Genomic DNA, 20,536 nt, shown 5'->3' on the forward strand with positions numbered 1-20,536 from the left:
ATGTAGTTGAAATTTAATTGTTCATATTTCTCCCTACATTAGTTTGTAAAATAATCTTGAAGATCCTGGCATTACCAGCTCCGTGTTGATGTTTTGAAATGCTTTGATTTTATCACAATTTTTTGTTTTTATATGGATTAAAGACTCGAAATAAAGCATCACTAGCCCACGTCCATGTGCTGTCGGCCAGTTTAAATATTAACCCACACTGATCTTTTTGTGTTTACTTGACAAACATAATTTTATTAATGAATTGAAGACCTCAAGGCTAAATTATATGGCTTATTATTATGGAGTGCCATTAAAGTCAATATTTAAATAAGTACATAAATACATATGCTTCGGAAATCAATAAATATGCATACTAAATAAACAAAATATGTATTGGGTAATTAATATATTTATATTTATTAACATATTCATACAGGCATATTTTTTTCATTTCGTGTTTATTGTCGACCAAAATACCCTCCTAACTGAAATAATAATGCAAAACTTAGTTCCAAAACTTTAGCACTTAATATTGTGCTTAAATGCCACATACTCCCAAACAACCTATATAACAACATATATAGTGGTGTTCTATTCTCTAGAGTAACCTTTTAAAACCTCCTTAAAGGTCACAGTTGTTCTGTTTCATGAATGGTACTTGGCTCAACTTGGATGTTTCCCTTGTTTATAGTGTGTTCATGTAGATTTTATGACTGAGGGCGATTTTTTGCTGAGCGTTTTTGTCCCGTGTGCGCATGCGCAAGTAGTAAAGAGTGTTGTCGGTCTCTATGACGACGGCTGTATTAAAGCTTTTAGGGCTGTAGAGGGACAGGAAGCAGATTATGTGCACAGGTGTTGCTCCGCAGACTAGCAGGCACTATGTGGGCCAGTTAGATGGAGCGATAGTCACGAAACAACCCCGGCTTGATGTGTTCTGTCACCGCTTTGAACTCAACAGGAATACTGCGTAAGAACCTGCCACTGGTGAGTTTACATACAACCGCATTTCTTCAGCTTTAACTGCGACTTAATCCAATTTAGCCATTTTATAAAAAAAATAATATGATCCCCACAGGCACCAAGTGTGTCCTGCAGCTCACCCTCCTTTCTGTCCCTGTCCTGTTTATTTTTACAGCCCGCAGACCTTCAGAAATAAACAGGATTATAGTCTATGTATGTGAAACCCTGTGTTATAGCCAGTAGAATTTATTATAAATCACAACAGAAACAAAGCTACGACAAAGGTAACATACATGTAAGCAAACAGGGGATATGTTTTTGCTAAAAACATTGAGGAACAAAAATAGTTTACTGGAAACCTGCAGTACTGATTTCTGTCCAGAAGGTGACGACCGATCCTTTACACATTTACAGTACAGTTACATGTAACCTGAATATCCAATGGAGGTGAGGTGATAATTGAAAGGGTGGTCATTTGTGGATTGTAATTAGTGGCACAATAATTCAAAAACCCACAAAAACTAAAGTGAATGTTTACATCTAAATATTTTGCATGTAATTTGACATTAATGTTGTTTTGATTATCCAAATGGGCTTGATGTAACTGGGTGGGCATCCTGATGAGCACTGTACTCTTTACTGTAGTCTATGTAGTCTGTTAACATGCCCGGACCTGTCTAGTTTATCTAGCATAGCCACTCATCCAACCTCTATGTTCCCATTATAGTATACTAAACAGCACAGACATTTCCATTAATATATATTTGTATTAAACTGTGTTTCATTTGCTGCAGAATATTTACTTTAATGTGACTGCCGGGTGTTTATTATTCAGGCCAACACTGAAATTTAGAGCATAAATGTTTCAAATTGACAAACTGTTTCAGAATTATAAATTGTTATTATATGGCCACATCCAAAGTTACATGTTTGTCTACAGTTGGCAGGATTTAGAGCTAAAATTCATCAGTTGTATTATTATTTAATGCAGAGATGTCGAGGATGTCACTTGATACAGATGAAACCGTCTTGTACTAATTGTAATTCTTTGATACAAGTGTGAGTAAAACTGCATGGGCATCTCTTTGTCCATAATTATACATTTTTAAAATGTATTTTATTAAATGTAAAATTCAGTTTTAAAATTGGTATAAGCCCCGTACTGACAGGTCAACAGAGTTTTTCCTTGGGGTTGGTGGGAAATTTAGGCCGGATAAGATAAGATAAGATAAGATAAGATAAGATAAGATGTACCTTTATTGATCCCCCATAGAAAAAAAGTAGCAGTACAAGGTATGAGTTGACCAAGAGAAATATAGAATAAAATACAATGAAAATATATGCACTAATAGGAAAAGTACAACAGAATAGAAATGCTATATGCACCAAACGTACAGAGATAAACCTACACTTGAGTGTACACTCATACAGGTTTGTATATAAAGGTGCAATATCTGTCATTAACTATAAGTGGTGCATGATTTGAGTCTTGGATTGAGAGGTACTAACTGCTGAGGTGCAGTCTGATGGCTGATGTTATGAAGAAGCCCGCCAAGCACTTCGTCTCGGTGGCATCCAATCCAAAGATCTTTCCTAAAACTCATCCTTTTGGGACCATGAACAAATTCCTGTGGCTAGTCTGGCAGAAACCGTCATGTCTGAAATGTATCTTTGATCTTCTTCCAGTGGAGAATATGAGTGAGGTGGTTTGCACAAAGACCCAGGAGGAATATGAGGACGACTTTGAGAAGGATCTTGACTGGCTGATAAGTGAGGAAGGCCGGAGTGAGGACCAGGCAAGTCGGGCCTTGCTTTATAATGTGCAATTTATATAAGAACTATGCACCTCCTCTTCCTACCTTCTGTTTTCACCTTCTTATATTGTGTGAGACTGAGTTTGGATTGCTGCCCTACTTACTTTAGACTGGATGCTGCATGGGTCCCTGACCCTGCTCTGCGAAAGTGTAACAGTGAGTAGCGTTGAGTTACCCGAGCTGGCACAGCTTCCTGTTTGCATGTGAAACCTCCTCTGTCCACATAAAGTGACATACTTTCTCTCTGCCACTGCTGGATGCAATATTGATGAACACACTTACACATGTCTGTTATCACACCATCACGCCTATTACCTGTCAAGTATTGATGTTGCTCATTACCTTCCAACCCAATTAATTAAAGCATTGTTGTGTTTGCCTTTTCCACCCCACAGGGTCCCGACTATGAGGACATAGAGTCAGAAATTGACAAAGAGCTGGCGGAGGACAAGAAAGTGCGAAAAATGAAAAGAAAGCCAAAAGTCCTCAAGGAGGAGAAGAGAGGCAACAAAGCCGAGGAGTTGGAGGAAGATGACGAGAGGTGGCCTTCGCCTATGGAGCCGTTAGAGTATGATTCAGACAGAGACAGCCCCACTAAGTCATCACCTGTAGTCCCACCTCCTCCAGGGATGGATGACCAGACAGATGAGGAGAAGAAGTACATTCAGGACAAGATACAGCAGGCTAATCGAGAGCTGCAGGACCAAGAGCCTCCGGATATGAGCAGGCGCAGGCGGCTGCATTTTAAAGACAAGCTGGTTGACCTGGAGGTGCCTCCCCTGCAGTTTGAGAAGGATGGCAGCGGTGTTGAGGTGGAGGGTGGGAAGGGAACTGCGAAGGACTCAGAGGCAGAGATCGAAGTGTCAGGGAAGCTGTCTGAGCTAAAGCTTTCCCTGCGGGAAGAAAGCAGCAGGGCTGGAGAGAGCAGTGGAGGAGGGCAGGGGGTAAAGGAGGGCAGAGTCCTTGTGGAGAAGGATGGGAAGTTTGATCTGGTCAGCCTGAACGAGTTGGAGAGTCAAGGGCTTCTCCCTCCTATAGCGCACAACTACAGTGACTTCCCACGCTCCTCCCCACGTCCCCAGGAGCAGACTGCAAGCTCCAGTAAGAGCCACAGGTCCTCCACCTCTCCTCGCGCTGGCTCCTCCCTCTTCCAACAAGGTGTCGATCACCTCCGTGCTCCCAGACCTCCAGCTCAGCCCAGGAACAGACCCAGCTCGGCCAACCACAGCCACAGAGGCAGCCAGAGGAACGTCAGCAAGCGGCGGGTGCAGTCGGCCACCGGAACACCCTGCCAGGCCACCTACACCCTCTCCCCCCAGCAGAAAGAGGTGCTGCAGAGGATCCAGGAGAGGAAGGAGAAGCTGGCCAGAGAGGTCGGAAAAGAAGTGCATGCATTACATTTACAAGTTCTACCATTAAGGCTTGTTGTTAATGACTTAAATCATCCTTTTAATTGCTTTTGTTTCCCAGGAAGAGCAGAGGAAATGTGAGGAAGAGGAGCAGAAGAGGCAGGAGAATGAGCTGGCGTTTAAGGCCTGGCTGATGAAGAAGAGAGAGCAGTTTCAGGAGGAGAAAAGGGTCCACCGAGCCCAGGAGATGGAGAGGATGAATACTAAGGTAAGACCACAAGGGGGCACAACAAAGCATAGACATTGACAGTGTTATAGAGTCGCCTTTACATACTTTTTTTATTCAGTGGCTTTTTTGCAGGTTCTATTCAGGTCAAGATCTTTATAAGGAGGCGGAAACACTACCACTTTTGTCCACAGAGGCCGCCGGAGTCAGCCAAAAATTAAAGTCACTTGCAGCAGTTTTAATGAAAGCTCATTAATTTCGTTTTTTTTCAGAGCAGATCAGGACATTTGCTGCAAAAAAATCCCAGTTTGCAAAGGAGATAGATTTTTCTACTTAGTGGTGTATTATTCATAAACAGAAAAATTCAAACCTCATTTACAAAAATTACTAAGAAAAGCAAATGTAAGAAACAGTACCTGCCAGGGGTATTAAAAAAAACCCCCAAAAAAACCATTTCAATTATAAACATTTGCCATTGTTTCCTCGTTATTACTGGAAGTATTTCTGCATTTCTCTTGCAGAGAGACTCCAGCGACCCGGAGGAGTCGTTCAGGCAGTGGCTGCAGAGGAAACACCAGCAGCAGCAGAAAGAAAAGCAGCTGGAGGAGCTGAAGCGGCTCGAGGTGGACAGCGGTTACCTCTTACGCAGCCGCGAGGAGTGTGAACATGCCTTCAAAGTGTGAGTTCAGTTTATCATTCATTTTAAGCTTCAGCAACAAAGAATGGAAGTGCTAGATAACTTCATAGCTTCTGATGTTGCAGAAAAACAATCATATTACGTTGCAAGTGTGACATTTTCTAAGATCATATAGTAATGTTTTTTCCTGTGTATGTATCCTCTTACATGTGGCTTATAGGTGGCTAAGGCGGAAACGGGCCGAGAAGCGAGCTGAGCAGCAGGCGGCTCGAGAGCACTCGCGCAGGCTGGTGCTGGAGGAGCGGCGTGCGCGACGCATGAGGGACCTGATGTGTTCCGTCAATGAAACCAAGCCATTCAGATTCAACGAACAGCTGGCGTACCATTACTGAACCAGACAAATCCAACATGGCCACTGAACTCACACAAGTAGATTTGATTGTAGTTTGATGCTACGAGTCTCATACAGTCCTTTCACCACAGACTGGATGATACAGGTGGTTGATGCAGCGTTCAGTCGTTGCTAGAGATTTGTTTTGTTGTTTCCATTTCTGTGCTGTGTTACAAAAAAATGTTTACCGCAGTGACCTCTACTCAGAATGTACCTGGGTAAATAATCCATCCAAATGCACTTAAAAGTTAACTCCACTAATTTTACACATTAAAGTGCGTTTACAGGTCTTGGGGAGCGCTACTGCATATTAAAAAAAAGACTCTTTGAGGCCTTTTGTAGTTTCAGAGGAAGCTGCATGTAAAATGATAAATTGCTTCCTGTGATGTCAGTTGATGGCACAGTTGCATTGTGGGTAATGTAGGTGCACTGTGGACAGTTTAAAAAAACAAAGATCAAGATCGATACAGCGGATCCAGAGATATCACCATTTTTATTCCACACATTACTCTTCCATCTAAACCTGGCACCTTCATTACCCACAATGCATCTCAGCCATCGAGTGACATCGCTTCATGCAATTTATCTGATGACACGCAGCTTCCTCTGGAGCCACAAAAGGCTCAATATTATTTTTCAACACATGCAGTAGTAGCCTACTCCCAAAGACCTGTAAACACGCTTTATTGCGTAAAATTGGTGGAGTTACCCTTTAAGGTGTGATAAATGTATTGAGTATGTGTTTTTTTTTTTTTTTTTTACTGTAGTTACGTTTACTTTGTAGTGGCAGATGCACTTTACTTAACTTAAGCTCTTCTTCAATACAAGAGCTGAACCCACTGTATGCCTTTTGTCAAGAGAGTATTTGCTTACATAGATATTAAAGAACGCATTTGATTTTACAGCAAGTTATTTGAATGAATGAAACTGTAAAGGAATGAAATTATCAATGAGAGAAACTGGTAAACATTCCTGAGAAACAGTTTCTTCATATCAAAGGCTTTCTAGTGAGATAGAAAAGACTGATGTTTGAACAACATGACATGAAAAAAATAAAACAAAAGTCTCAATATAGATATGGCATATATTTTTTAATTTATAGGCATGTACACATACATTTCCGTGTGCTACAGCATTTCAGAATTAAATATCAGTGAACACAAAAAAGTGGCCAACCTCTTAAAACAACAGGACTAGGTTTCTGGTTAGCAGTTTGAATCTATCTCTAAAAAAAAATTTCTTTCCATTGGATTTACAGTGCATGACTCGGGCCTATATCACCTGTATCATCAACACAAATATAAAGATGTAAAAGGCCAAAAAACAAAAAAACGTATTCCTTGAAACAGGAACTATTGACATCTTTTATTAATAAAAGCTGCTCATATTTAAAACGCCGACAGTTAAAACAGCAGCTATTTATTAAAAAACACATAAATACAAAAAGTAAACCATGAACACAAAAACCATGTTCTCGTGTCAGTGAACATGTAAACCAGTATTCTGCTCTGTGTGCCTGGAAAGGTGACGAACAAACAAGTAGGAAGAGTGGACAAAAGAAGTGACACACAGAGAAGGACAGAGTGCATGATCATTAAGTATTCAGCATATTAGAACATAATAACTCTTTCTTAAAGTCTTTGTATGAGTGCTGTTTCAAAATAAAATACCCAAATTAGAAGAAAAAAAAACAAAACAGTGCACCGCCTACATTGAAAATAATCATTACTGGCACTGAAATAAAAAGACACTGTTGAATAGCATAATGTTGTTAGTGATAGCATATGTAGCAGTACCTTTTGTGAAGACTGAATCTAATATAATTTCATAACTACTGACCACTGAACCGTAGGTATCTTTAATATCTGTACATAGTGTTTTTTGAATAAACTTGTTCATAACGAGAGAAAATCAACGCAAACACGAACAAAAAGTCAAAACCACCGTTCTTCTCTTTGGCTTCTTCACAGTTCGGTGAAATTACAGATATGAGCATGAAACTCTGCCAACTAACCGGTTCCGAAAAAAAAAAAAAAAAAAAAACCCTAAAAAGACAAAGTGAAACAGATATTTTTCTCTCACTGGAAGGGAAAACAAAGAGGGTAAAACTCAAGTACTGGTGTGAAGAGAAAACATTTGAACAAAAAAAACACAAAAACGACAATAGTTTTTAATCTTGGACTTCAAACAGTACAAAAATAAAAATGTTCTGATCCAATTCAATAAATAGTTAAAATACATAGGAGGATTTGATTGACGGGGGATGGGGTCAGATGAAGCCATTTTCCTGCTTCTACAGTTCATCTTTAGGGTTGATGTTGAGGCCCTGACCCCACACCGACTGTGTGTCCAGCGCCTGGATCACCTCGTCCGCCTGCAGCCTCTCCTGGGAGAGAAACAAGATGGAGGGCGGTCAGAACAGTGAATGGTAAAAACAAGACATGCATCTGTTTTTAAAGGAAACTTTTTTTTTCCCAAGCTCGAGCAATATTTGGACTCAAGTTAATGGTAGCCTGGTGATTCATAAAGAGGTGAAGGATGGCTCATTACTTTAAAAGGGTGAAATGAAAGGTCCATCATTCACTGTGTTGGTCTCATCTGCTGCCCAAAGTTGCCAACTCTGAATTGTCTAATAGGATAAAAGTTTTCTCACCAGTGTCCATATTCATAATCCATAGAATTTAAGCACAGAGTGGATCTATGGTCTTTCATCTATGGGGAAGAAGCACTCCCCCCAGTTTATGATTTAAACAGATGAGGGTTATATTCCATTTATTCTTATGTTGTTTCTGTCGCTTAAGAGCTTCCCAACCATTTTTAGATTTTTTTATAAGAGGGACCTAGTGACATCATGATTTGTTACTATTATCAATTTGTATTTTATATAATAATTTCTGTAGCTTGCCAAGGTTCTTTAACTGAAACATTAGTTTACCAGTTCTCTGAAGAGCGGGTCCAAGGTGAACCACAAAGCCACGGCACACCTCTGCCCGCTGGTGACGGCCTTCACACCGTGCGGATTCTCCCCTCCTGATGAGAAGCCCACCATTCTGCCACACCTGGGCTTCACTGATGCCTGGAGAGGATGGAAGAGACGGAGCAGGGTCAAAGGTCAGGTTCAAATGTTACCATCATCTGCTCATATCAGCAGGACCAAAACATTACTGTTCTACTAAAGTTCAGCTGTTTTGTTGAAGCAGATATGTGATCATGGAATGCAATTCCACATAAGCACCAAATATCATGTATTAAATTAATTAATTAACCCCCATAGAGGACAGTGTGTGTCCTCTATGTGTGTGTGGTTATTTCAGACTTTTGACACTGGCTATATGTTTGGAGAGCAGAGGGCTAAGAAGGAGAGCCATCTTACCGTGACTGTTTTGGCATCCATTTCTGTGAATATGAACTCCCCTCCTTCAAAATCTCCATTTAGATATAACAGCGCACTGAAACATAATAATAAAAAAAGGCAAAGTGGAGATCAGTACAGACAGAATCAGGTTAATGAATTCTACGTGCGTTAACAACCGTAGCCTAGTACCTGTAGTCTCTGTATGTATAAGCTGGTGGTTCCTTCCAGCACTCATTGGCATCGGGGTCCAGCAGGCAGTTGTCGGCGTGGATGGGATGGCTCAGGTCATTGCGGTGATCTTGCTGGCCTGTGAACCGACACACAAAACACACAAATACTAATCGACACAGCCCTTCATACAAAATAACACATGGAGTTTCCAGGTTTTTCTTTCCGGGTCTTACCACTACCCTGACACACAGTAAACATTTATCAAACATTCAGCTGCAACTCTTTGTGGCCTGTATTTTACTTAATATTGTATGTACTTTTAAATCAAACCAAAAAAGCTGTGGACTTGTGGCTGACCTGTGATGGCCGTCCGGCACACCAGGTGTGTGTAGGAGAAGTGCAGGGTGGAGTTGAGCAGGAAGTACGACTCGATAATCCGTCTAGCTCGCTCACTGATATCGTAGAACAGGCGAGCGCTCCTCATCGGCACTCTGCCCTCGAAGCCGTGCTGCAGGGAAGAAAAAATAAAAAACATCTTCAACTGTTTTCTGATTTTTTTTTTTTAGATATTATACAGGTTTCCAGCAACCTTTACAACAAATTGGAACAGATGTGAACTTTGTAAATCATGCAGTGGTGTTTCAGTGGTTGGTGTACCTGCAGGGTTTTGAGCACAGTCGCTCCTTCAAACTTCTCATTGGGAGTGTGTGGAGACATCCTCCCTCTGTAACCGTCTCCTGCCATGGTGACCGCCTGGAAGACAAGCAAAGACACAGAATAATTCTTCAAACACAGGTTCGCACACTGACCTTTACTGGAATAAACACTCGTTCATCTTCAGTCAAATCAGACAGTCAACAGTAAACTAACATGACCAGATTTTAAATCTTAATTTTATCAATGTTGTGTAATGTCCTCACATGTGCCAGATGTCTGAGGTCCGAACACTCCTCCTCGGACATGACATGATCCAGCAGCACACGCTGGGTCCCATTCAAGGCTGCTGAGTTCTGCACCAGCTGCACGCTGTCATACACCAACGGGCCTCCTACACAGATCAGAGGACAGTATTTAAAGAACGTAACATGTTATCCAAACCATAGTGACCAGATGAGATTTAACTCTCTCAGTGGGTCAACTCTGGCTCAGCTTCACCTCTGACTACAGTGGAGGTTTACCTTCTTTGAGCTGCTGTGGAGCAGCCTCACTGACGTTCCTCTTCTCTGAGATAGGAACATACTCCATCCAGCCGTCTGTACCAGAGGGAATCCTGGGAGAAGAGGTAATAGGGAATGTCATTAGTCATGTAATTTACACTTTGAGCAAACAGAAATAAGATGTGAGCACAACACTGACATATCATAATTTAAGCTGACATGGTGAACTTGTTAGAAAGCCGTTGCTTATTTACACATCCAGCAGATAGAAAGCAACATTATCACTGACTGCGTTCTGGCCACCTGTTGAATCTAAAACCATATTCACTCTCTTTAAGCTCTATTTCGATCCTTCAGCTTTTAAATGCTGCACCATGTCGACCAGCTGGTTGCTTTCTGTGTCCATTTTTTTGTCTGGAGCTGAGCAGAGAGTACCTGTTATTAGTTTTTTTTTAGAGCTTTTTCGCTAAAATACTGAAAAATATAATGGTGTATATTAAAAATACATTTTAATATTATAAACCAAGTTCAGACATACTTAACAATAAATGCCAATATAATTTGATAATACATAGGTAATACATGCTGCTATGTTTTAAACGTCTGCATGCAACATTTGCTGCCGCAGAGAAGGAGCCCTAAAATAACTGGAAGACAAGCTATTCTTTCTGAGCACATGTGGTGTTACACTGTAATGTTACTAAACAGATGTAGAGCTCTCTACCTGTTGGAGTTGTCTCGTCCACCTGAGCTGCTCCAGTAATTCTGCAACAAAGACAAAGAGAAATCTGTGAGCAGTTGTCCAGCAGGTGTCGCTGCCGGCTGAGAGGACGCCAGTGCACGGTGGCCGTGCCAGACACCTGTTACCCTGCTCTGAGTCAGCCAGGCAGCAGGGCCACATTAATGGTTTACACACCCAGCAGTAGATCTGCTCTGCATCACAGACATGTGGACCGGTTTAAGGATAACTGCCCATTAAATTACACAAACTCTTTTCATTTCTGGGCATAACTTTGAAAATTAAAGGGCTCTGCTCTGCCAGTAAATCTGCTTTGAGTTTGTAGTTATACATGAAAAATGAAGATGATTCTGGGTAATCTTGTATTCCATTAACTCACCCCTTCAGTAAATTCCACACCCATGGTTTTACTGCCAATCAGAAGGAGCTCCAGTTCCTGTTTGTGCCTCCTCAGGTACCACGCAGCTTCCTGAAAACACACACACCAATGGTTAATAAACAATGTATTTACGGTAAATGCAAATGCATGTTTGTGTCCTCGAGAGACGTTGGTAGGAGGAAAACAACTGTTAAAAAGACCCTAAGTACCCTAAATAACTGTTAAATATGTTTCAATGTTTGGGTCCCAACCTCGTTTTGCCCACTTTTTCCTTTGTACACTTCTACGAATGAATGCTTTAAGGGACATGCTTTTTGTCAACGAACGCACGTCTCTACATTGTTTTTCTACTCACACATACATCCATCCAATCCATCCATTGTCTGTAACCGCTTTATCCCTTTTATGGGGTCGCAGGGGTTTTTGCTGGAGCCAATCCCAGCTGTCTCTGGGCGAGGGCAGGGTACACCCTGGACAAGTCACCAGCTCATCGCAGGGCCCTCACTGATGGTAGTGTAATGGCCTTTCTCTTTGTGTCCATCAGAGGGACAGTTTCACTACTGTTTCTTGTCTGGAGTAAAGACTTAAAGAAACCATGGATGCTGCTTTTGGCTTTTAATTAAGGTGGACTGTAACATAAAGACAAAGAAAGGGGATTTCTGGGGGCATTGCTGATTTTGATATGACTAAGTAACATTTCATCAGTGATATATCGGCTGATATTCATTAATTCATTCGTGATCGAGTAATCGAAATGTGTGAAAGCGATTCAGTTCGTCTTAGTTAAATAACAGCACATCATAATAAGAAAAAACAAACAAATAGGTTGACTATGACAGCTGCTTATTACATCCATATTAGCATTTCCTGTTAGGCGGCAACCTCTAGTGGAAGTAGTAATTATCATGGGAGAAGAGGAGGACGTGAGCAGAAGTAGTGTGAAGTGCGAAAAGTCCAGATAGGGAGGAGGTCAGGGATTTCACGGTCGGGTTAAACAAGCACAGTCGGGGAATAATCTTATAATGGACTGTATTCCCAATGAATACATTACATGTATGCTTCGCTCCACAGTGGACACTTTCTATAAGGTCTGGGATCCTTACTTAAATCATATTGGTCACACACTGTCATCTTCTATATTGCGGGGCTTTCCTAAATCTGCCTAGTCTGTCTTTGTACCTTTTTTTTCATTTTTTATTTTCTTTTACTTACTGTGAAGCTGATGTCTTCATGGCTTTCTTAATTTTATATTCTCATCATTTGCTTATTCCTTATGTTTTTTATTCTGATATAGAGTATAAGGAGAGGGGGATGGATACAATACTATACTATGCCCACTACTGTTTTGATCATTAACATTCCTTTTTTTTTTACCACCATTACTACTTTACCAACTCTTTCGCCATGTTATGTCTGAGCAGTTGTGTTGTGTTTGGTGTTGTTTATGAAATAAGAAAAATCAATAAATATATATAAAAAAAACAACAAGCACAGGACTGTCATCCAGGAACTGCTGTTTGTGTCCAGTGTGAAATCAGAAGTCAAAGTGAGTTACTCCTTACTGACTTCTACTAAATGAATTACAAACCTCACCTAGTAGTTTTAGTGCCTGAACCTAACCAAACTGTGACTGTAGGATGAAAGTCCAGTGGGCCTCTTCACTGGTAAGTTACAACGTTAATATTGTTTTGGGAACTGTGATTAATGTAGTTTTGGAGTTGCTGGCATTCTAGTATGAGGATGTGTTTTTTATTAAGAGAACTTAAATGCAGTGTGTTGTATTTTCTGATTAATATGGAAAATCGGTGTGAAAACATTTCCTTTCTTGACACTTTGACAGTTTATTTTGTTTATTTTTTTATACTTAAAAAAGCTAAGACAGATTATGTCTCCTCCTCCTGTACACTTCGTGTATATGTTTTTTTTTAGGATTTAAATTATGACAACAAACACATAGCACCTTTAAAGCATTAGGTCCATATACGTCTTGAGAGGAATATTTCACCGTGGAACTTGTCAGTGCTCTCTGGTGGACAATCTATGTAACAAAAACACTGTTTGTATCTATGACATTTCTGTACTTGAGTCTGGTTTCATTTGCATTTGTATGTGTGTGTGTTTGACATAAAGTGACTGAGTGTGTGAGTACGCTTTTGTGTGTGAATAGGCTAACTACATACAGTCCTATTTTTTTGTTTTTTTCCAAGCCAAGTGAGGACATTGAAGTGAGTATTATGAAACTCGACCATCCAGTAGCGATTTTCTTGTAGTGCTTAAAAAAAGAGAAGCCCCCCCCCCAGCCCCCTTAATACAAACAGCCTCCAAATTGTTCCAGAGACTTCTGTGGGCACTCTGACACGACTTTTCCTCCTCCTCCACTGTTACTGAAAGGCCAGATTCTTTGGCAAGGAGGGTAGGTCGGGGCCTGGCACTGAGATCTGGGGCTCTGTAAATGAGCTCCCCGAGGCTGGAGGGAGAGAGGAGAGGCGATCTGTCGGCCAGCGACCATACTGTAAACTGACGGGACTGGAAAGACTCGAGAGCTAGAAAAATGTAAGCTATGAGTAGAAAAACACAAGCGTGAGCTGCAACATGTCGGCTGCTCTCAGCTTCTCAAAGACAGAGTCAGCCACACACTCGCACGTTCACACAGTCCTGCTGGGAGCCTCGCTCACTCTAATGAGTACCAGGCTTTCTAGGAAAAAGGGGCTGTGTAGTTGAGACTTAACAAGGTGCTGCTTGAATTTTTCTGAGCAGCTGATCAGAGTTTAGGAAGGACAAATTCTCAGTGCTGAAGTGGCTGAGAGGTAGCCAGACTTTACAAATTAAATTTTCGTAAGACATTGAGAGTTAGTTATGAATACCTAATGATAAAGAGCAGTCCCAGAGGGGAAAATATGTTGTCGTAAACACACCGACGTAGCAAAGTTTGCTTAATACTTCCAGCTTGAAGGAGAACATATACAAGTGAAAAGCAAACTTAGGGAGGCGACAGATGCCAAGCTGCGAGAAGCAAGTTCATCCAAGAAATATAGCACACAGCCGGCTGCCTCCCGTCTCCCCCTCTTCACTCAGATCAACGCTTTTCCTCTCAAGTCTCTCTCCCTGCACGTCTTCTTCCCGATCCTCAACTCTCCCCCACAGTCCTGCTCATGTTATTGTAATATATATTCCACTCACGCTCACATGAATGATCCAAAGCTCATTCAAAAATCTCGAGCCAGGCATTAAAATGCAAACTGGTCCTTTTTAGTGTCAGTACACTTTTAGATCTCATTTAAAACAGTTTTTAATCATCAACAAGGTTAAGTTTATTGTTGATGTTAAAAGTTCCTAACCATTCCACCAAAGTCTGGAGTTTTGTCTACTCGTTTTCATCTGTTAATCCGTCTTTTACAAACCATTCATTTCAACCCATGTTTGTTTTTTTTGCATTTGCTTTTACTTTTCTTAATCACTTTGTACAATCCAAATAACCTTGGTTATCCAGCCAGTCTTTGACAATGATCCTATACTTTGTATTGACTCTATATATCGCTCTCATCCTCCGAACCGTCTACCTCTCCTCACCCCAGTGATAACAACAGATGCTGACCTCTCTCGGCTTGCTATCGTGTCCCAGCTCCTCTCTGTAGTAGTCCACGTTATCCATGAGGGACTCCTCTCCCTCGTGGAACAACAGGTAGGTCAGAGCACACTGGAGAGCCTCCTCCAGTCTGTTCACTGCAGAGAGAGACAGAAAACAGTTTGAGTGATCAACATTCGAGTGTAGATATCTGATGGGTCCCGAAAGGCTGGATAAAAATGATTGGTGGGTTCGGTCATGTCAGTTGACACATGATAAACGTATAGATCCTTTTAGATTTTTACATCCATGTGCCTCAGCAATTCTTTTCATGGTCATCAACACATGCATGTCTGTAATCAGGGGAAACAGACAAGCTGTAACCACGGTAACAACTAGGTGACTGGACACAGGTGTGGACTGACAACCTGTCGAATTTTCGGTCAGAAAAGTTGCAGCCTGTGCTACAATCTAGTTGATATAACTCTTTCTCTCTACTGATCTTTTATCACTACTTCAATGAATACAATGCTAAATAGTGGAAGATAAGACAGGTATGGAATCAACACTAAAAAAGCAACTTTGTTTTTAGTTACCAGAGATGATTGACTGTTTTCCAGTTGCAGCACCTCTCAGTACTCTTCTGTACTTTAAGTTGCCATCTATTAAATATCTGTGTACGTCTCTTTCCCCTTATGTTACTTGACATGACTCTTGTTCCGTAATCTGACGTTTTTTTGCACGTGGAATGTTTTTTATGGATTTAACACAAGGGGAACATTAGTCCAAGTCCAAAATCTTGGGGCAATAAACAAATAAATCTTGGACGAGGTTTTTGACATCCAGCAGCGCTCTGACGCTACCTATTTATGAGTTGGTTCCCACTGATTAACAGGTGGCGGTGACGCACCGAAAGGAGGAACACCACAAGCTTAAGAACGTGGACGCAAACAATATAAGATTAGAAATGTGTCACCTCACACTCACTTACAGCTCTCAGCAGGAGGAGATGAGCTGCTTTCAGTGTCCATACTGTTTTCAACTGAGCTGCTGAGCATCCACTGGATGACAAGTGTGTTTTGTGCGTGTGGAAATGTATCTATCATGGATGACATTCCAACACCATTACCACAATGGAGCAAAAGCTGCACTCTGGTTGACATAGTGGAAAAAGCGTGCGCACACACAGACACACAGACACACAGACACACACACACACACACATCAGGATGTCAATGATGAAGTGAGACAAACATACAGCAGGACCGTCCTGTACCGCCTTCCTGTGCTTAACACCTGCAACACAGTTTTACATGTAGTCATCCAAAATAAAGATGCACAAACGAGCAACCCACATCGTCTGCCAAATCTACACTACTCCTGCATACTGCACGCACAAACACATTTTTTTATTGGCTTGTAAAGGCGCAGGGCTATCCAAAGACTTCCTGTCTTGGCGGAGGCTGACGCAGCGTATCTGCTGCTGTCAGCTGTGTGTTCCCAGGTCAACAACACTCTGGAGAATTGAGCTCAGTCAAACAGTGGAACGTCACTGTGGATTTATTTAGGAAACTTAAGCAGCTAAAGCACAATGAGAGGCTGCTGCTGGGCGAAGGCGAAAGTCCAGTGCGGCAGTGTGGTGTGGAGCCACAGAGAGCAACACACAGCAGGCCGCGGAGCTGCTAGGTGTCAGAGGACTCAGATTACTGACGTGTGGAGAGCGGTGACTGACACGGACTTTAGTTCTTAAAATGAAAATGTTAGTACTTAAGAAAGACAAACCCTGCTGCATGTCAGGCACTCCAAAAAATACAATCTGACTCACTGAGACACTTTTTATAAACTCAGGTAAAAAATAAACGAGGCTTACAAACACACCCAGCAGTGACTGTAGGAAACATCCTGCTCCCTCAGTGTGTTTGCACAGACTCAATGATTCCCTTCACTTTATTAAGTGATTATGGGTCATTAAGTATGATCTGGTGATCTCACAGCACACAGTCTCTCCCAACTAGGCTTTGTTTCTGGGCCAACACCGTCGTCTATATGAGCTTTTCACTACAGGCTTGAGAGTATCCACACACATGCAAACACATGCACACACACACACACACACACACACACACACACACACACACACACACACACACACACACCTGAGAGACATCAGACTGGATACAACCATATTCAAGTTGCCCAGACACACAACACAAGCCAGATAGAGTCATAAATACTTGTGGGACAATGTGAAGCTACGAAGAGGGTGCGGTCAACTGTTGATTGACTCAGCCTGTCTGCAGCTCTTTGTGGTCACCAGGAGTTCTTGTATGTGCATGTGTCTGCGTCTGCGTGTGTGTGTGTGTGTATGGGTGCATGGGTGTATCTTTCTCCTTTGTTCATAGTTACACAAATTGTACTCAGACTGTGCTACACAGAACTCGACTCACCCTGGAAGTAGGCAAACTGTAGGTAGTCATAGTGCAGAGGCAGGTAGTTCTCCATGGGTGAGAGGCGGCCCGGCCGGTTGGCGAGGTCTCGAACACACTCATGTTCACAGTGCAGCACCTGAGTGAAGTGATCTGGAATTAAATGGTTTCAGATCATCAACATGACTGTGACATAATGAGATAATTATTCACTTGGCTTCTTATTTGGCACAATGTAAATTCAGTGAGAGTGTCAGGTCATACATGTCTACTACATATCTACATTACATGTCAAAATGTTACAGACCATTGCCACTTTCTACAAAGTGTTGCTTTAATCGTTATGTAACGTCAAATTAAGGGTAGTAAATTTTATTTATACAGCCCCAAATAAAACATTTATCTCAAAGGGCTCTGCAAATCTGAGGAGCTTTCAATTCTCTTTATCTGTTGACCTAAAAAAACTCACATAAAAACTTTAATGGGGGCCTCAGAAGAGTGATTCTTTTGGGGTAGACATAAAACCTTTTCTATTGTTGGATTGTTAGTGAAACAACATTTCGGTCAGTCCCACATACAGGTAGTTCAAAGCAGTAAAAGATTTTTCATCACACACACAGTGGCCCCCAGCTCCCATTAGACTGTTTATACTACAGTCAAAGTTTGTTACATGACCTCACTGCTGCCCCTACGGAGTCTGTGTGGTCTGTTGCACATTTAATGCACTGATGCAATACGGTCATTATCACAGAATGCCCTCATGTCCACAGATATTAACTCTGCTGAGATCATCAGCGTGATGTCAACCCGCTCTGATTTACACGCTTGAAAACCAGCTGAAAATAATTATTGACTTGTTAGATTTACAGACGTTAGTCTACTAGAAACCAACAGGGCAGATACTGAATCATTATGCTGATTTTCTTTGACTGCTGATTAACCGGTTTGGCATCGAGGCCCGAAGACAACTGACAATCTGTCACTACAGATCAGGGCGACATCAGTTAGCCGACACAGATTTTATTTGTCTAATGAACATGTGAACATAAAGACTGGGTGTAACCAGATGTTGAAAATCGCTCTGAAGGTGCATCAGTGTTGCTCCCCGTTGTCCAGTTTTAGATTCATCTGAACACGTAATCTATGGTGGAAAAAAACATTGGAATGACTCGATGAGCTGAAACAAATCAGATAAAACTGGTCCAACACGATGTCAAATGAGCGTTGTTCCCTTTTCAACAGCACAGCGCTTTCATGGTTTTGTTGTTCCTCAGGTGATGATGAATCCTGTTGTTTGTTGATCCTTCAGGGAAGACGGATTTCACGGGGTGCTACATAATGTTTCCTGATGTCGAGCCAGCAGAGAGGATGATTGCCCCTCTGTTTTTGCGTGTGTGTTGGGAACGTGAATGTATAGTGAGGTCACTCTTGAGCAGCTGCAGCACTACTCTCCTCACCCTTTCACAGCAGAGTTGTGGTCTGTTTCAATCTCTTCAAGAGTCTCTCTCAGAGGAGCGGACATCAGAATCGCGCAGTACTGCACAGGGAGTCGACGGAGTTTCAGATTTCCATTTTGAAAATCCAACCACTGCATGAGGAAGTGATTCCAGGAGATCCTTTCTCTTTTATTAAACTCACATAACAGATTACACTACCCTCAAAAGTGACATGCATACATCTCAACACAAATAAACGCGGCAATCACGGGCTCTACTCCAGTGGTGCTATGGAAAATAATTCTCTGATTGTAAGAAAAACAAAGCACGGCGAAAAACTAATTAGCCTCCTTTTCTGTGTTTATGCAACCAGGCTGACATATTTGAGACAAAGCATGCTTGTCAGCAATTAAGCTGCCGCTACTGCACAAAGCTCGCCTCAGCTTCCAGGGAGAAAATCCTGACTCGTGTCATTAAAAAAGCACCGCTGACCACTGTTGATGTATGTGTGTATAATATTGTAATTATGATGACGCTGGTGGTGGAGTTTTTGCTGCACATCCCTCCACATCAAATGTTCTCTACAGGAGCACTGTGAAGGCCCTCAGACTCCTGTTGGCTTTATGGAACGGTTGTAAACGCAACAAAATAATAACAGAGTAGCTAAAATGTGAGCTTATTTATGAAGCTCATTAAAACTGTATGAGTAATGTTTATGAAATAATGCTAAGGTTCCTCTCTGGCAGCTTGATGTATGCCACTGGCTGCTGGGATGAGCTGTCTAACAGTGACCTCTGTTGTTGAACTGCTCTGTCTGTTCAGAGAGCAGCACTTTTTTCCTCAGTACAGGCAGACACTGTCGTATTATCTTGCTTGTTAATCAAAATAAATATATCTGTATACTTCAAGTCATATATTTTGGTATAGTTTTGTGTAACAATCTACAGAGAGCTGTAACTAAAAGCTTGGACTGGTAGTGTGTTCAGGCGCTAGGAGGAAAATTCTAACCTGAAACTTTTGTAAAACCTGCAAAACAGATGTGTTTTTACAAGCCATGACATGAATCTAACAGAACAATGGGAGACAGAGAGATGGAGATATTAAAAAAAAATAATGAGTTTGTAGCATTAAAAAGATTAGCTGTTTACCAGCCAACTCTTTTAAGTCTCATTTAAAGGATAAGTTCAGCCCAAATATTTAATTTCATGGGCCATTATCTTCTCTCCCCTACACTGATGGAAAGTCAGTCAGATGAAGTTACATTTTCAAAACAAATCTCATCTACTTCAATCGTCTAGGAGAATGCTGCAACATCGTTTTGCTGTGACACTCCAGAAATGTTTTGAGGACAACTTTTGTTTTGTGAAGCTTTCAACTGAGTTTCCATCAGCGGTCAGGGGGAGGAGATAATGATTGGAGTTTTTAGTTTTGGTTGAACTTATTCTTTCGGGGAGGCTTCTGAACAAGAATCTAGGAGCACCAAGCTGAATCAAAAAATAAAATTTTTTCAACTGGAAGTCCACATAGTAATATTTATAATTTGCAGGGAATGGGCGGAAACATAAAAATACCAGATTGTTTCTTTATGAAAAGACGCCAAGAGAAAGCCATCATTTTGCAGTAAACAGACGAGGTCAAGTGAGGTTAAAGTGAGACAGAGGAGGGGGGGAAGAAGAAGAGACAGAGGGTGGTCTTGTAGTCAAGTCAGTGGAGTTTCTCAGGCTGCTCTCCTGGCCCTGGTTCAGACTGTTTTCCTGGACTGTCGGAGATGGTAATGGAGCATGCCTACCAAATCCTACAGCACAGCCCAGCTCTCAAGTTTACAGCCACAGAGAATATCACTCAATACATCTGCATTAACTGGAGTTTGGACTGGTATTCCTTTCAGTTATTTTATTTATAATTTCATTTATTTAAGAGACTGTGCGCTATTATCCAAT

General features: G+C 41.5%; 2 protein-coding genes across 2 annotated transcripts in view; one reads left to right on the forward strand and one right to left on the reverse strand.

Annotated features, from left to right (window-relative positions):
• The first annotated feature begins 777 nt into the window (after positions 1-777).
• Positions 778-6,442, forward strand: ccdc181 (coiled-coil domain containing 181). Its single transcript, XM_030434364.1, has 6 exons — positions 778-975; positions 2,638-2,747; positions 3,161-4,138; positions 4,236-4,382; positions 4,862-5,019; positions 5,198-6,442. The coding sequence occupies exons 2-6, from the start codon at positions 2,646-2,648 to the stop codon at positions 5,367-5,369; spliced, it is 1,557 nt and encodes a 518-aa protein (XP_030290224.1). The 5' UTR covers positions 778-975; positions 2,638-2,645; the 3' UTR covers positions 5,370-6,442.
• The window catches only part of p3h2 (prolyl 3-hydroxylase 2), a 65,125-nt gene continuing 51,029 nt past the window's right edge, over positions 6,441-20,536 (reverse strand). The window contains exons 4-15 of the mRNA XM_030434363.1: positions 17,182-17,313; positions 14,765-14,892; positions 11,170-11,259; positions 10,776-10,816; positions 10,073-10,164; positions 9,815-9,942; positions 9,552-9,647; positions 9,252-9,402; positions 8,913-9,030; positions 8,742-8,817; positions 8,304-8,444; positions 6,441-7,754 (exon numbers count right to left, since the gene is read on the reverse strand). Of these exons, the coding sequence (XP_030290223.1) occupies positions 7,662-7,754; positions 8,304-8,444; positions 8,742-8,817; positions 8,913-9,030; positions 9,252-9,402; positions 9,552-9,647; positions 9,815-9,942; positions 10,073-10,164; positions 10,776-10,816; positions 11,170-11,259; positions 14,765-14,892; positions 17,182-17,313 (1,286 nt within the window). The 3' untranslated portion in view covers positions 6,441-7,661. The remainder of the gene's footprint in view (positions 7,755-8,303; positions 8,445-8,741; positions 8,818-8,912; positions 9,031-9,251; positions 9,403-9,551; positions 9,648-9,814; positions 9,943-10,072; positions 10,165-10,775; positions 10,817-11,169; positions 11,260-14,764; positions 14,893-17,181; positions 17,314-20,536) is intronic.

The sequence above is a fragment of the Sparus aurata genome, chromosome 11 (assembly GCF_900880675.1).
Source record: "Sparus aurata chromosome 11, fSpaAur1.1, whole genome shotgun sequence".
Taxonomy (NCBI): domain Eukaryota; kingdom Metazoa; phylum Chordata; class Actinopteri; order Spariformes; family Sparidae; genus Sparus; species Sparus aurata.